The 15,247-nt window shown below is 40.7% G+C and overlaps 2 protein-coding genes across 4 annotated transcripts in view; one reads left to right on the plus strand and one right to left on the minus strand.

The window, feature by feature from the left end:
* Positions 1-1,188, plus strand: prlh2 (prolactin releasing hormone 2). Its single transcript, XM_054623417.1, has 2 exons — positions 1-163; positions 983-1,188. Exons 1-2 carry the CDS (start codon positions 1-3, stop codon positions 1,186-1,188), a joined length of 369 nt encoding a protein of 122 aa, XP_054479392.1.
* Positions 1,189-3,132: 1,944 nt separating this feature from the next.
* Positions 3,133-15,247, minus strand: part of myripb (myosin VIIA and Rab interacting protein b) — a 102,272-nt gene continuing 90,157 nt past the window's right edge. Inside the window, exons 9-18 of one of the 3 annotated variants that reach the window (XM_054622983.1) lie at positions 14,013-14,181; positions 12,513-13,039; positions 11,629-11,778; positions 10,624-11,403; positions 10,260-10,322; positions 6,281-6,469; positions 6,019-6,180; positions 5,765-5,860; positions 5,415-5,475; positions 3,133-3,907 (exon numbers count right to left, since the gene is read on the minus strand). In XM_054622983.1, the coding sequence (XP_054478958.1) occupies positions 3,864-3,907; positions 5,415-5,475; positions 5,765-5,860; positions 6,019-6,180; positions 6,281-6,469; positions 10,260-10,322; positions 10,624-11,403; positions 11,629-11,778; positions 12,513-13,039; positions 14,013-14,181 (2,241 nt within the window). In that variant the 3' untranslated portion in view covers positions 3,133-3,863. Of the gene's footprint in view, positions 3,908-5,414; positions 5,476-5,764; positions 5,861-6,018; positions 6,181-6,280; positions 6,473-10,259; positions 10,323-10,623; positions 11,404-11,628; positions 11,779-12,512; positions 13,040-14,012; positions 14,182-15,247 lie in introns of all 3 variants that reach the window. The other 2 variants (XM_054622986.1, XM_054622985.1) reach the window with 2 other exon arrangements.

Below are 15,247 nucleotides of genomic sequence, written 5' to 3' on the forward strand. Positions count from 1 at the left end.
ATGCTGCCGTGCGGAGCGGTTGATGTCCGGCACTGCGTCCTGATGAGCCGCTGGCTGCCCGCAGCTCTGGCGCTCCTCCTCCTCGTCTCCTCCAGCTTCAGCAGCGGCCACAGCACCACGGTGGAGCACGACTTCCACATTGTTCACAATGTCGACAACAGAAGTAAGACGTAGTTTTGTGTATTTATTATTACATGGAGGAGACGTATGAGGCTTAGGAAGACATACAGAACAATGGTAAGACATGTTTTAGAATATACAGAATGATCACGGTCTGCTTTTAACTCTTAGTGGTGAGTTCAGTGACTTTTTTCTACTTATTGTTCCCGTAGGGATATGTTGTAAGATACTTGAAAATAGATAATTCTTCTTTCCTCCTGTTTACTAATAGATTTTACTTATAAAAATGAAGAATGCTGTCTATCAAAAGACTGTTTGAGTCACAGTTATTGCATTCAATTAGCTATTTGTTTTAAGGAAGATATGTTTAACACTTTAGATATCTTAGAATTAGGAAAATCCGTATCCCCAATTTGTGGAACAAAAGTTTGTCATGTAATCTACCAATTGTTTTATTTTGTCACAAATTAACTGTATTAATTTGTATAATATGTACATAGATATGTATTTTAAATGATTTATTTTACATTGAACATAGGTTTAAGAGTGCATGTTTTGTTATACTATTTTCTATATCCTTTCTTATGCTATAGTAATATGCAGTAAATGTATCCATTTTTTATTTGGTTTTGGACTATATCTCCATATAGAACTTCATCTTTGTTAACATAAACAACAGTGTATGAAGACAATAATCTTAACATTTAAAAAAGAAAAAGTAGTAATGTATGGGCCAATCTTTTTCCTATTGAAACAAGAATTTTTTTAGGTCCACAAAATGGACTCATTGTCACTCAAAAGTAAACTTTGTTAATATTGTACATGTTATAAGCTCCATTAATGTACTTGGTGTGGTGTCCAGGTCCAGAGATAGACCCATTCTGGTACGTTGGGCGTGGAGTGAGACCCATCGGGCGCTTCGGGAAGAGGCACAGCAGCGTGGAGGCTCTGGGCAGCAGAGGGGTGCAGCCTGTCCTCAGGACGTTAGGGCTGGTGCTCAACAGCCTCAGAAACAAGGATAACCTCGGGAAAGCGCTGGATGGGGAAGACAGGGATTGGTTACCGTGACAGCAAGTCCTCCTCCCTTCATCTACAAACTCTAGAGTGTCTTCATTTTTTTATCTTGATTGAGGTTATAAACTCGTTTGCTCTAGCTCTTACCTGTATTTCTCTCTGGTGTCTGTTATGGGGCCTTGGTTGATAGGATCCTTGATATCTGTACATAAAAATGCATTCTATATTGATTAATAAACCAGGATGTTGTGATTATATCTGTTCGTCACTTTGCCTGTAGCCTTCCTATATTTGCAGGTGCACAACAAACAGTTTCTTTCAAAAGGGAAAGCTTTACGTTTGCAAATTTTATTCATTTCGTAATACATTTTTGTCTCGGAGTACTGTGGCACATAGAGAAACTGTATTTTTTGCTTGTTAGTATTTTCCCCAACATATGGATCGCAACAAACGATTGCACATAAAAGTGAACGGCCCGCCTGTGGAGCTGTGCACAGTGAACCTCATTGTAGTCATTCACACTGGATTTAATCAGGAACAAAAGTGAGATCTGTTTTTAGCTCTGTGTGAATATCTGGGACACAGTTACATAGTAAATAAGACTTCCTGTGTAAATCCAGCCCTACAAGTCATGACGATTATACACAGTCTCTTGCACACAACACTGAAAGATTGGTCAACTATGATTGGGCAATACACATATTATTCTATATCATGATTCATCATTATCATATTATTCTATATCCATCTTTTCACACATATACATATATTAATAAAATTCTGTGATGAGATAATATTTTTTTGTACATTAGAAAAATACAGGACACTGATGATTGGACCCTTGTGGCTGTGCTTCTCGTGGGAAATTTCACATCAATTTTGATAAAACCAGAAACATGCTTTTATACATCAACACCTCCGGCAGAACAAGATTGACAAAAGTACAGGACCAATGTGCAAAACCCGAGATGTGAAAGGCTGGGATGAAAAGGTCACTGATAGAAGGGGCAGAGCATTCATACAGAAGATCACACCTTTTAGTTCAAGCAGTCCATCAGGAAATCCAACTCTGCTCTTGAGCTGCAAAGCCACAGCACAAACTTTGAAAACCGTATGCATGGCAAACTGAGATTCTGACTAATGTAAGTGGTTACAGACTAAATAAATATAACCCAAAAATGAAAGGCAGTATTCTCAAATCTAGTGTTGAAGGAGTACAAATACAGTATGAATCGTACAAGCCGCTCCAAAACATGCCTGTTGTCACCCATGTTTTTGTAACATTTACCATCGTCATTACTGGCAGAATATCAAATGGTAAATGCAGGCATACACTGAAAGCACTTTGAGTCATCGAACATGAGAGAGTCTGATAGGACTGAGTGAGGAGGGCTCCTTTGAGGAGAGAATAAAGCCTTTAATTTGCAATAGTACTTAATTCAGTGGTATTGCATAAAAATGTTCAGTAGGTACAAAAATAAATTGCTTGTAACAAAATTATGGTTTCATGGCATTTGTTATATAGCCTGTCAGACTTCATTATGTAAAAATCTTTACAAGACTTTCTGAATGCAACACAAAAGTTCAGACATGACCCAGCAAAGGGGAAACATGAGAATACCTTTTGTTCAAATGAAAGGCCACCATGTTTGAAAGTAAACAAAGAAAATGACTTTGGGTTGAAGAATACTGGACGAGGGAAGGCTGTAAGACCAAACCTGAAGCTTTGTCTGACGTTCAACATTATTTTGACTCATTTCAATGTGAGCGCTTCCACATTAAGGCTGTAGTGTGTGGTTGTATATGTGTGTTTGTGTATATCTAGTGGACAGTTGTTTTCCATTTCTAAATAAATGGGAGCGCACTTCCTCAGTTAATCTTTATAATTAGCATTTATTTAAGGAATAGTTGGACTAAGGGAAATACACTTTTTCACTTTCTTCTTGAGAGTTAAGTGATAAAATTGATGCCACTTTTGTGTCTGTAGACAAAATTCTCAAATGTGCTTTGTGTTCTATTATTGTCATCTAGCTCAAATATTTTGCCCTGATACTTGTGTATCCAAACACTTGCATGAATCCTTAAAATGGTTAAAATGTCAAAAGGTGTTACAATCGTTCCCCGAATGAGGATTATCATCTGGTGGCCGTTTGTGTGTGTGAAAATGCAGATTCATCCAAAAATCTCTGAGGGGGCTTACACTATGATGAGATTCCTCATGACATTTCACTGAAGATGCAGTATAAAACACGGCTCAGCCTCTTTTTGGGGACACTGAATCACAGAAAGTTTCACATGATTTTTCCACGTCTTCATTATACAGTAAATCACAATACTCTTGCAAACAGATAGAAAAAAGTAAATGAGAGTTATTTTCTCTGTACAGCTCTTCTTTTTCAGTTGGGTCATGAGTGTTTGCAGATGTTTAAGGCAGAGACACAGTCTGTTGAGTCATCCTTGCTTGATATTATGTGCGTGGTAAGGAGGAGAACATTGAGAATGAAGCGGAAGGAGGAAAGAGACAGTCATCCCTTCTGCGAGGCATTTGACTGACGGGGTACGGTGCCTGTCTGAGGGCTGAGTGCTTGGTGGGTCACACAGGGCAGGTGTTGGCCCCTGCTTGGCCCGGAGTTGGAGACGGACGCTGGGTCAAGGCACTGGATGAGACGGGCCCACGTCCCTGTGGCTCTGAAGGGGCCCTTAGGGACTCGTTGTGCTGCTGACTGTAACTATGGTCGAAACACTTTCACCTGCTGCTCGGGCTCCAACTTTTCTGAAATGCAAAAAAAACCCAGCATTTAGCAAATCAGATTTTTAAAAAGATATCTCCAGCAAAAACTTAGTTTGTCCAGAAAAAGAGAAACTATTATAAACATATGATTCAGATGAGCACAGCTGACTTGTATCAAAATAGCAGTCTTCCCAGCCATACATTTTGAACATACTGTACGATGGACTGACAAAAAGGACACGCTAAGCTGGAATCAATGATATGATTACATGTCTTGATCACTGATTTGTCCCCATTGTCCTGACAGACAGCGGTCTGTCTTAGGAGCTGTGCTGAAAAAGCCACCCTGAATCAGCGCTATTGTATGAATGCTGCCGAAAAATAAAAGAGACAGAAATGCAAATAAAGACAGCCCAGACAGAAAAAGGCCATTCACTGATATGAAAAGGAGCCGACTTCTTGTTGGTTGATAAAACAGCCTAATCCCCTTGTACTGTGCCTGTTTCCATCTCGCTGCTTTACATCTAATGGAGCTTTTCAGTTACTTAGTCCCTTTCTAGCAGATGTATTCACTTTTACATCCATTTAGATGCCAATCTCTTCTTTTGGGACAAAGTGCAAAATGTGTGCTGTTAACTAAAGGTCTTCTCGTCTCTGTCTCACTCCCCATCTCCAGCTGTCTTTGTTTCACACACAGAGCATGTGTGCAGAAGGCTGTTAAGCAGTGTTTGTGGATAGACGAGTTTGCATTGATGATGTGCAGTTTACTCTATATGTCAGCTCAGGTTAGCGGTTTCATGCTACTTTTGCTCAACCTATTAATGTCTGATAAGTCGAGGGATGTACAGAAGGGTCATTGACAGCAGTCAATGTATTCAACCATGTGGCTCGCTTAGTTCTCTTGTTTGTTCTATGTAAGTCTGACTTAATGTTGATTCATTAGTTGTATCATCTTTGTTTTTTGCCATGGCTCTTTAATTTGTTATTTTTTTATCCTTTGTCTTAATCTTTTAGATTTGTACCGGTTTTGCATGTTTTACTGCTTCCTCTATATGCCTTTATGCATTTTATGTTTGACTATGTTATGTGCAATATTATTATGGCTGAAAATAATACCCATCACTGTAGTTTGACTGTAATTGAAGATATATGATGTATCTTAAGAAAATATGTTGGTTTGGTTTGGAGACAATGAATTTCTTGGTTCATATGAAAGTAGTTTTGCACCAATGCAAATAATTCGACACGCAGAGGTCTTGCTAATTCAACTTGAGCAAATGCTTTTTTATTTAAGTTTTAAGCAAGCACTATACCCTATTTATATTTAATTAAATATATGATTATATAAATATATATGATAAATAATTAAATCAATTGAATGTATTTCATTGGTCACTCTTTGCTAGACCGTCTTTAGTTTGCTTATTTCATTAGAGGTTTTGATTCACCGTTCTTACTAGATTTTTTCTCATCTCTACATTTTATTATTTATGCATTCACATAGATTTCTTTGTGTGTACTTAAGCAGATATAAAAACTTGGTTGGTACCTTTCAGTGGAGGGGCTGGAAGCTTCCTCCTTTGATGGCGTGATGAGTCCAGGGTTTGAGGCTGTATTTAAGAGTATTTGTATACACTTCATCAATCATCCTGACTTGCAGTAATATGTTCTTATTCAGTATCAGGTTTAGTTATTTAAGTAGCAGTAAGTTGTGTTCACATCCACAAAACCTCAGTGGGACAGGCATACATTGTTGCTACCAACTACAGGTACGTCCTGAGACAAATGTTACTTAGCATACAGTACTTAATTATAAAATTTTAGCATATCAAATCAGATGAAGATAGTACATATGGCTGTGTGGGAGAGTTGTGGGGTACTCGAGTGGCAGTGGGTTACCTTAGCCTTTGGCTTGAACTTGGAGAAATGGTTGCAAACAGTCACATTCAACCCAGCTGTTTTCAGAGCTGATATCCTAGCCTCGATGTTTGAAATCTTAAAAGGACACACAGACTTTATTTCAAAGCACAGTTTAATACAACATAAAAAAAAAAAAGAAAATCTACAGTATTATTCATTTTTGCAGTCTGTTAATCACAAACACAACTGAAGATAAAGACTACTGCAGAGAAAAGGGACAAATCCTCCAGTACCTGTAGTTCAGACTGCTGAACCTGAGCCGCTGCGGTGGCCACCTGGTCCTCCAGGAAGGCCAGCTCTGTGTCTGTGGTGCCACTCTTAATACTGCGGGCACACTGCTCCAGGTCCCCAAGCGCCCCCTCAAGCCCGTACACTGCACCAGCAGCCAGGTACACCTGTCAGGGGAAGACGAAACAAATTTATTTCCAGCTGACGTTCAGTTTCCAATAAGAGTGAATCGCCATAACCTTTTCTTATTGGGAATAACATCCTTACATTCTCCTCCATCTTGGTCAGCCTCTGGTCCAGCTTGCGGGTCTCGGAGCTGTTGGAGATGGGAGAAGCACTCATGGACTCAGACGGGGTGTAGCTCTCGCCTCCTGCCTCACCAATCAGCTCCTCTGTAGCGTTCAAAACCTTTAGCACCTCGGTGGTGATGCTGCAGAGAGAGGCCGCCGAGTACTTCTGCTTTATTTAAAAACACACACACACACACACACACACACACACACACACACACACACACACACACACACACACACACACACACACACACACACACACACACACACACACACACACACACACACACACACACACACACACACACACACACACAGTACAGCTGTCAGTAATCTAGTCAGTTAGTTAGTTAAAAGTCACAAATATTAAGAAATCTTTTAAGAGATGTTGGGAGCAAAAGGACATGATGGACAAGTAGAGAAAATATCTTTCATTCAGTCACAGTTTTTGAGATATTATAAGATCATTAGGGGGAAACACATGTTAAAAATGACCATTAGAATATGAAAAGGCTCAACCTGAAAGGTCTGTGTTTTTATCAGCACAGCACGGTTCAGTAATTGTAAAAGACCATTGTGCAGTTTACACATAACACATTTTTGTCACTCGTTTCTCTGGTACCTTTTCTTTTGTGAAAATGCACATGCTTGCAATCAGAAGTAGCAGAACAAAGAACTGGAGGTGAGAAATGAAGCATAGAGGAAGGAAGAGGAGGAGAAAAAGAAGCGAAGGAGGTTCCAAGACAAAGCCAGAGGAGTATTCTGTCTCTTTTTTTTTAGGCTTTGATCAGTTAAAAGATGTTGCAGTGAATAGAATATCTCTTATTACTATGCAGCCTATTTCAAACAGTCGGCTTACGGATAGCATCAGGAATTCAATCTGCTATCATATTTCAGATCAAAGCTTATATACTGGATTGTATGTCCATAAAAAGCAAGACCCAGACAATTTAAATGAAGGTGTGGATGAAAAATGATCTGTTTGGACCTTTCAGTTTAAAATTTGGTACACGTGTTTCCGAAAAAGTGACCAAAAAGTGGCCAAGATCTCCCACTATATCAAGATAATTTACCCAGACAAAAAAAAAAAAATTAAAGTACAGTCAAACATCATTGGAGCACCTTGTTTATTCAAATCCAAGCTTGTTTCCTAATTCAGGCCGCCTCTGATAGAGAGAATAATAATTCAATGGTTAGGATGCCTAACGAAAGCTGCTGATTTTTATGAATAGATGAAAACAGTAAGCAAGAAAAGGAAAGAGCAGTGAAGAGAGACAGATGTAATTCAATAAGGAATGAATCACTGGTTGAAGCTTTGATCAGTGGGATCGGAGGCGTATTGATCCCTCCCTCAGCCAGACAGGCAGTGTGAAAGGAAGAGTTTTAGGTGGCGACAGGAGAGGCAGGGACAAGATACAGTATTGGGTGAGAGATGAGAGGTAGCACACCAAACCTCTTATCTCCCCCCCCCAAAAAAAAAATCACTATTCAGTGATCTTAAAAAGACTCGAGAAGCAGAGATGGACGGTCGGAGATATTGACTTGGGTCGGTCGATGGAGAAAAATGGATGGTTCGTAAGAGTCTGATCTTCTCATCCTCGGTAAAGAACCAGTCCATCACCACATCAAACAGTCTGACATCAAAGTCACACTGATATTAATGTTGAAAGATAAACTAAGCGAATATAAAAAACAAAGTTTGTTTCCATATCAAGATAAAGAAATATAATATAAGTAAGGAAAAAATAAGTGGTGTGTTGCACGTTATACTTCAGAGCTTAACTTGCAACTACTAGGGTGACGTCAGGTTATTTGGAAACTTTTGGTGGATTAACAAGAAACATTATGAAGACTACCTTAACTGTTACTTTTACAACTTTTTCTAGACTCCCTCAATATTTCTATTAAGAAAATGTGTTGCCAAGTCAAATATTTCGGAAACTTTGGACCTTCAAACACATCAAGAAACCCTAGTTCACCCTGATGACATATTCAGGTAAAATGGGACAATCACCTTCAAACGTCCTATCATTTCAACACCTGCCATGTGTATCTGTCTCTATGTGTGAGTAGGTGTGTATGTGTGTGTGTAAACATGAAATAGTGGGGGAAAGAGAGAGAGACGGAGAGAAAGAGAGAGAGAGAGAGACATGCATAAATGCACAAACACTTTCATTGTGTGTGGATTTAAGTGTGACATGCACAGAAACAGAGGTCAGTTCTTTTAGTTTCTTTTTTAGTCCCCTCAACTTTTGTCGTCGCTGTTCAAAGTTATCGCTCTCTCTCAAAGCGGTGTGTCCATACTGAAATGTCTGAAATGATTCTGCGAGATTCCGAAGAATCATTCATGATTCAATCTGTGATGAATCATGAATGATTGTAAACACAGTCCCAAACCACTAACAGTCAAAACACAACATTAAACATGTTATCAATCCTAAAATTATTGACATGTCGAACACAGACATTGCAACACAAAATGTAGCTTTTGGAAATATCTGTAATCATGGGCAGGTTTAGAAACTACTAAGTGTACGTTTGATTTTGCCTTAAAAGCATCGTCATGTTTTCCTCTATTCACATCAAAATGAGCTGTCCAGGCCGGTTTAAAAGGGAGCTCTGAAAATCGGCGGAGCTAGATCACACAAAATGTGTCATAGACATTGTGAAAGATAAGCATTACTCACAGGAGCCCTTATAATGAGCCTGACTAATGACCAACATCGACCCACACGCCTCAGATGTAACACTGGGAGAGGTGGTGAGCGCATAAGTGCCTGTCCAAGTGTGTGTATTTTACAGGCCTATCGACCTGCCTTTGTGTGGGATTTGACCATAAACTCATGTATGGAGTGAATTTACTATGTGAGATATAAATACTGAAACACTGCTTTTATCGTAAGGGATGAAAAATATCAGATTTTTAAATTTTTTGTGTCCCAATTTCATAATAATGTACACACAGCATTGAGGTAATACTGTATAAGCTTCATCATACTTCACATGTTTTGTAGCAGATTTTCAATGAACAATTCTTACAGAAAAATAATGACACGTCATCCAACCTGTAACTTTGGAAAGTCACAGTCCATAAAAGCATTTAGCTAATTTATTTCCTTTGTACAGTGTATTGCTAAACAACAATCTACATTAACAGCACACTCAAGCTAAACCACGCAGATTCAGTGTGCTAACATCTTTGTGTACAGTTTATAGTTCATGTTGTCCCTTTTTTGTGACTACAGTCACAAAACTTGCTTGGAGTTAGTAACATGATGCAATTTGTCTATTCATATAATTATGACAAAGCACCAGAATTTTGCACATTAGCCGTTTAAGTTGACTTTGGGAGTTGCTAGATTTATCTTTTTAATGGACTTTTAAATAATGTCATTTTTAATTGTTCAATACATGGATGTATCTTGACACTGTGTAATACATTTTAAGTGTTTTAGTAGGAGCTTATAATTTACTTACATCCATTTAAATTGGATGCATTTCAGTAGTTATTTGTTTTTGCAATTTACTGTGCTTTACTTGCCTTTGTCTGCTTCAGCTATGGCTAAACCTGTACAGGAATAAAGTGATAACTATAGCAACCACACAGAGTTGCTTCTGACACAAAACCAAACTGGGCCTGTGGCTGTTTTGCAGTCTGACCTTTTGAAGCTTTTATTATTGAAAAATGTATATTTGCCGCTCTTCTGTGATGAATGTCTTCCAGTATGATTATTGAAAACCACTTCAAACCACAGGATTTAGAAAGAGGATCTTGCGGTTTTATTTTTAGGGCCGAACACCTAGAATGTTACTTTTATGTTTGTCTAGACAGCTGCGACATTTTCTCCTGCTACCTGCTACTTTAGCTGCACTTTAATTAGAGTTGTGTGTTCTCAAGCATGGCATCCTGTAAGAGACACCACAGTTCTTTTGCTTTCTGCCCAATATCTCACCTGCTGTAAGAGAGAGGAGAGCAACTGAAGCCTCTCCTGTTGCTCCAAGTCATTCTGTCTCTCCTGACGCACAAACACACAAACATACACACAAACAAACACACACGGACACACACATCCACAAAGAAACACGCAGACCAGCCAAAAAAAGAGGGAAGCACATAGAAAGAGGGAAAACACAGGATGAGGGACACAGAAGGACAGACGTGATTGTCATATAAATAAAAGGAGGGAAATGGGAGGATGAAGAGTTGGAGAGGGTGAGAAAGAAATTTTTTTTTTTATCAAAAAGCACACCTACAGCATCAAAAGCAAAGATGAGTGGTGGACACATATCTACTGTTCTTGCTTCTTTTCTCCTTACCTGGTTGTCTGACAGCACCCCCTCCTGGGAAGAAGGTGTGATAGCAGGTGAACTTGCGCTGGATCCGCTCCGTCTTGCTCCCCCTTTCTGTCCCGCCTCTTTCTCCACATCTCTTTTATGTTGTCTCTTACTGTGTCTGTTCGGCGCTCTCTTATCTCCTCTCTTTTGCTCCTGGTCGTCCACTCTCTCTTCCAAACATTCCACTCCTATCTCTAACCTCCTCTCCTTAACTCGTCCTCCCTCTCTCACTGAAGGACTCTTGATTAGTCTCTCACTTCTTTTCTCCTCTTGTCCATTCACTTGTTGCACTGTTTCACTTGCTTTCTCTATTTCCTTACTGCTTGTCCTGTCTCTTAATCTGTCACTTCCCTTCCGATTTTTTTCTCTTTCAGTGTCTTTTGGCCTTGTCTTTTCTCTCGGTCCGTCGCTTTCTGTATCCGTGGGCCGCTTTGTGAGCTCCTCCTCAGACGAGCTGCTGTCTTTGCTGTTGGCACGGCTGACCAGCTGGCTGAGTCTGGATCGTAGCTCATCTTCTAGAGGGTCTCCAGGCCCTGGGCTGCTGGGCGAGTGCTGGGACCCCGGAGCCAGAGAGTGGAGCTGTGGAGGGCTGGGGGCCAGTGAATTTGGGGCCACTGTGTCCAAGTCCTCTGGCTCAGGTGTCATGGCATCTAGTTTGAAGGCGTCTGGTGCAGCTGTGGCCATTGGCATAGGGTCCGGTGCTGGCTCCTCCTGACTTAAACCCCTCTTCAGAATGGCATTGAGTAGAAAACCACTGTCCTCCTTTGGTGGGTAGACAAATGGACATAAATACAAACTCTGTAAGCATACATCAAATCCTCATCACTTAAAAAACAACAATTCCTGACCAGATTAGGGAGCATGAACTAAACCACATAACACATCTGCCTCCCAATTAGGTAATAATGTTTTATACTACATTTCTCGCTTGTGGGAATCTCAAGTCAGTTACTAACACTAGTTACAACTGCAGGTGAGAAATCGTACCTGCGCTAACGGGTAGATGGACTGTGTGTGGTTCTGGCCTCCAGGTTTGCTCTGCTCTGTTGACGTCTCTCTCTTGCTTTTCCTGCGTCGCCGTGATCTTCTGACCGGATCACTCTGCCTCTCCTCAGCCTCGCTGCTGTCTCCCGTCACCTGTGAGCAGACAATAACTTTTTTACTCAAGTGCAGTTATAAGGTACTTGTACTGGAGTATTCCTGTGCTACTTTATACTTCTAATTGAGTTTCAGTGGGAAATACTGCACCTTCTACTCCACTACATTTATCTGACAGCTATAGTAGCTGGTTACATTTCAGAATATTATTATAGAAAAAAACATAAAATAAACTTTGAAAAGAGCTATGGCTTGTGATGTTTCAGATGTTTGAATTGTAAGCAGTCCGACCCAAAAACATTCTCAAATAATTTAAATAAAAATAGCTATTCAAGGCACAAAGAGGTGACATTATCCAATTCAGAAAAAGAGCAAAGGTCAGATAAAAAAGTCCAAAGAAGTGTTAACAGATTTGTGGAGCAGAACCACTGGACTAAACTAATTGTATATAAAGCAGATAAAACATGATTTAATTATTAATAATCAAATTTTATTATAATATTTCAGTCAAAGGAGCCAAGGAGCAAAGGATAACTTAGTACATTCTGCTTCTGTAGTTTTCAGTAGGATTTTGAACACAATTTAAACACGATTTTACTTGTAATGGCATATTTTTACATTGCAGTATTGGTACTTTCTACTTAATGTTCAACCTGCTACATAATGAGATCCATACTTAGTCACATGGTCAGAGTAAATTCATCGCACTTAATAATATAACACACATTATTTACATAAGAATTTGTTGTGCAGAATAATCCAAAATTTCTCACCTTGGGGTTAAAGTTGACGTCCAGGGCCTCTGACTGGAACTGGTACGGAGACATGTTCTGGTGGAGGTGTTGGTGGTAGAGTGGCTGGTGGTGCGGGTGCAGGTGTGTGTCCGGTGGCCCTTTCCTCCTCAGCAGGTTGTGAGGCGGCTTGCGAGGACACACGGACGGCACCGAGGAGGCCTCTGAGTCTGAGTTGAGAGTCTCCGTGTTGGTGTACTGTCCAGAGGACGGTGAGGTGATGGGGAGGTGCTGGGTGTACGTCCACTCCGGGTCATGCTGGGAGTCCGTGTAGTAGGTCTCATCGGACAGTTTGCGCCGGAACTGTCGCAGCGCTGCACCCCATCCGCCCTCGTCGTTCTCCTCGGAGTCGGATCCCATCTCGTCGTAGGCTGACACCACGCCGGACTCCTTTTCCAACACGCTGAACACCAGGCTCTTCCTCTTGGTCAGCAGGCTGGGCCGGGACAGCTGGGAGCTGTGCAGAGCGAGCCAGTTACCGTCTGGGCTCTGGAGCACCGAGGAGGCACCTGGAGAACATGGACAGACAGGGGGAAGTTCAGAGAAACTAAATTCTGCTTCCACCGGTACATTTTGACCTCAACTTCTATTAGAGTTACTTAGAGTGCAAGGAGCACTCCTGAAGACCTTTTTCGACTCTGTGGTGGCATCAGCCATTTTTTATGCAGTGGTCTGCTGGAGCAGCAGCATTTCGACAGCTGACAAGAAGAGACTGAATAAACTTGTCAGGAAGGCCAGCAGTGTGCTGGGGTGTCCACTGGATACGGTGGAGGTGGTGGGAGACAGGAGGATGATGGCCAAGCTGTCATCCCTGATGAACAACATCTCCCACCCCATGCAGAACACCCTGGCAGCTCTGTGCAGCTCCTTCAGCCACCGGCTGCTTCACCCCCGGTGTGTGAAGGAGAGGTACCGCAGGTCCTTCCTTCCAGCTGCTGACATTTATTTTTTACCTTTTAAGTCATCAGGTGTGAGTGTTTGGGTGCAGCAAAACTAAACCTTAAAGTAAAACTTAATAAGGTTAGTATGATTTCTTTTTCAGAAATTGTAGTGAAACAGTAAATACAACCCAATCATAATTTGTATTATTTATTTCCATAATCTCAAAAAAGCAATTAAATTGACTTAATCTTCGTGCCAGTTAATGACATTCCCATCATCATCATCATCATCATCGTCATCATCACACCCCTTACGGTGCCAGATGATTATTTATTTGAGCATGAGTTAAAATACTTTACAATAAAATTCGCTATAAAAGTGTTATGGATGAGTGAGCAAGTTGCATATATTTATAAAAGACATGCTGGTACCGTCTTAACCAATATTTCCCCCTATGATATTAGCAGGAACTGCTCTAATCAATGCACCGTGAATATCAAATAGGATACACAGTTTTATCTGCATCTGGAAAAAGGAGGACTCAAAGGAAAACTGACTCGCTAACTGACACTAAACAGAGTCTGTGAGTGTGATGTTTACTGGAGTTGTCCAGGCGGTCGACGCTCTTCCAGCTGGGTAGGGACGTGGCCTTGCCGTCCCTCTTCAGAGAAGCGTACTCCTGCAATCCACCGCCGGCCCCGGAAGCCTCCTCCTCTGGACCCTTATCCGGGGAGTCGTCACTGGTGAGGGAGAACGCCGATCGTGACCTCTGCAAGAACACACATCAAAACGCACGCAGATGTGATTTGTGATCAACAAAATGCTGTCATGAATGAAATATATACCATTTAGACTTACAGACTCACACCTCCGCCTTCCCACAGTAATGGCATATTATTATCTTTCTCAAAGAAACCTCAATGAGGAAGATGTTCGACAGCTCTGGAAATTTAAGGTCGAACATCACCCTCTTCTTAATTTTAGGCCTTTGTTTACTTGAGACTGAGCAGGTGCTTCAGACAGGTTATTACTGCTTTGACAGAGGCAACGGCACAGTGGCCAGAAACTGTTGCACATTCTGTATGAAATCAGTATATAGTAATTAAATAATATAAAGGAGAGCACTTGGCCCATCTGGCTAGTCTACTTCCTGTCTGGGCAGAAATTCTGTTCTACTGTGGCTGTGAGTCAGCAATCTCATCAGCAGATGGAGCTAGAAAACAACTTAATAGCAAGGCAGACAGCAGAGGCGCTGCAAGTCTCTCTTTATGTAGTGTGTGTGTGTGTGTGTGTGTCTGTGTGTGTGTGTGTGTGTGTGTGTGTGTGTGTGTGTGTGTGTGTGTGTGTGTGTGTGTGTGTGTGTGTCTGTGTTAACATATAATCATTAAATGTCCTTATAATGAGAGAAAAAGAATAATAAAAAGAAAATGGTTAGGATACAGTTTGCTGGTTAGATTAGGTTTTGATTAAACAGAAATCTTGTTTTTGGATATGTATTTAAACTTTGTATGTCACTATTGTAGATTTAGAGGCTGCTCCACTGAGAATGAGAGAGCAATTTATGTAGAGGTGGTTTAAAACAGACACTAAAATCTTTTTGGTTAACATTTAGTCTTGATCCTAATTTAACATCAAGTGAAAGGTATAATGCAGGTACATGCATGTTCAAGCATAGACTGAGCTGTCAAGTAGGAGTCAAAAGAATCAGAGAAAAAAACATCAGCTCTTACAGTGGGTGGGGTGCACCATTAAGATGACCCAAAGTCTAAATGTTGGAACCAGGCCGCACAGATTTTTGTGTGCATTTGGGTGCATAAAGTGAGTGAGTGTGTTTG

The sequence above is a fragment of the Anoplopoma fimbria genome, chromosome 21 (assembly GCF_027596085.1).
Source record: "Anoplopoma fimbria isolate UVic2021 breed Golden Eagle Sablefish chromosome 21, Afim_UVic_2022, whole genome shotgun sequence".
NCBI lineage: Eukaryota > Metazoa > Chordata > Actinopteri > Perciformes > Anoplopomatidae > Anoplopoma > Anoplopoma fimbria.

Bases quoted from the DNA above. Each gene is read 5' to 3' on its own strand.
- prlh2 (XM_054623417.1), top strand. From the start codon at position 1: ATGCTGCCGTGCGGAGCGGTTGATGTCCGGCACTGCGTCCTGATGAGC. The intron at 164-982 runs GTAAGACGTAGT...TGTGGTGTCCAG, and splicing joins TCACAATGTCGACAACAGAA to GTCCAGAGATAGACCCATTC.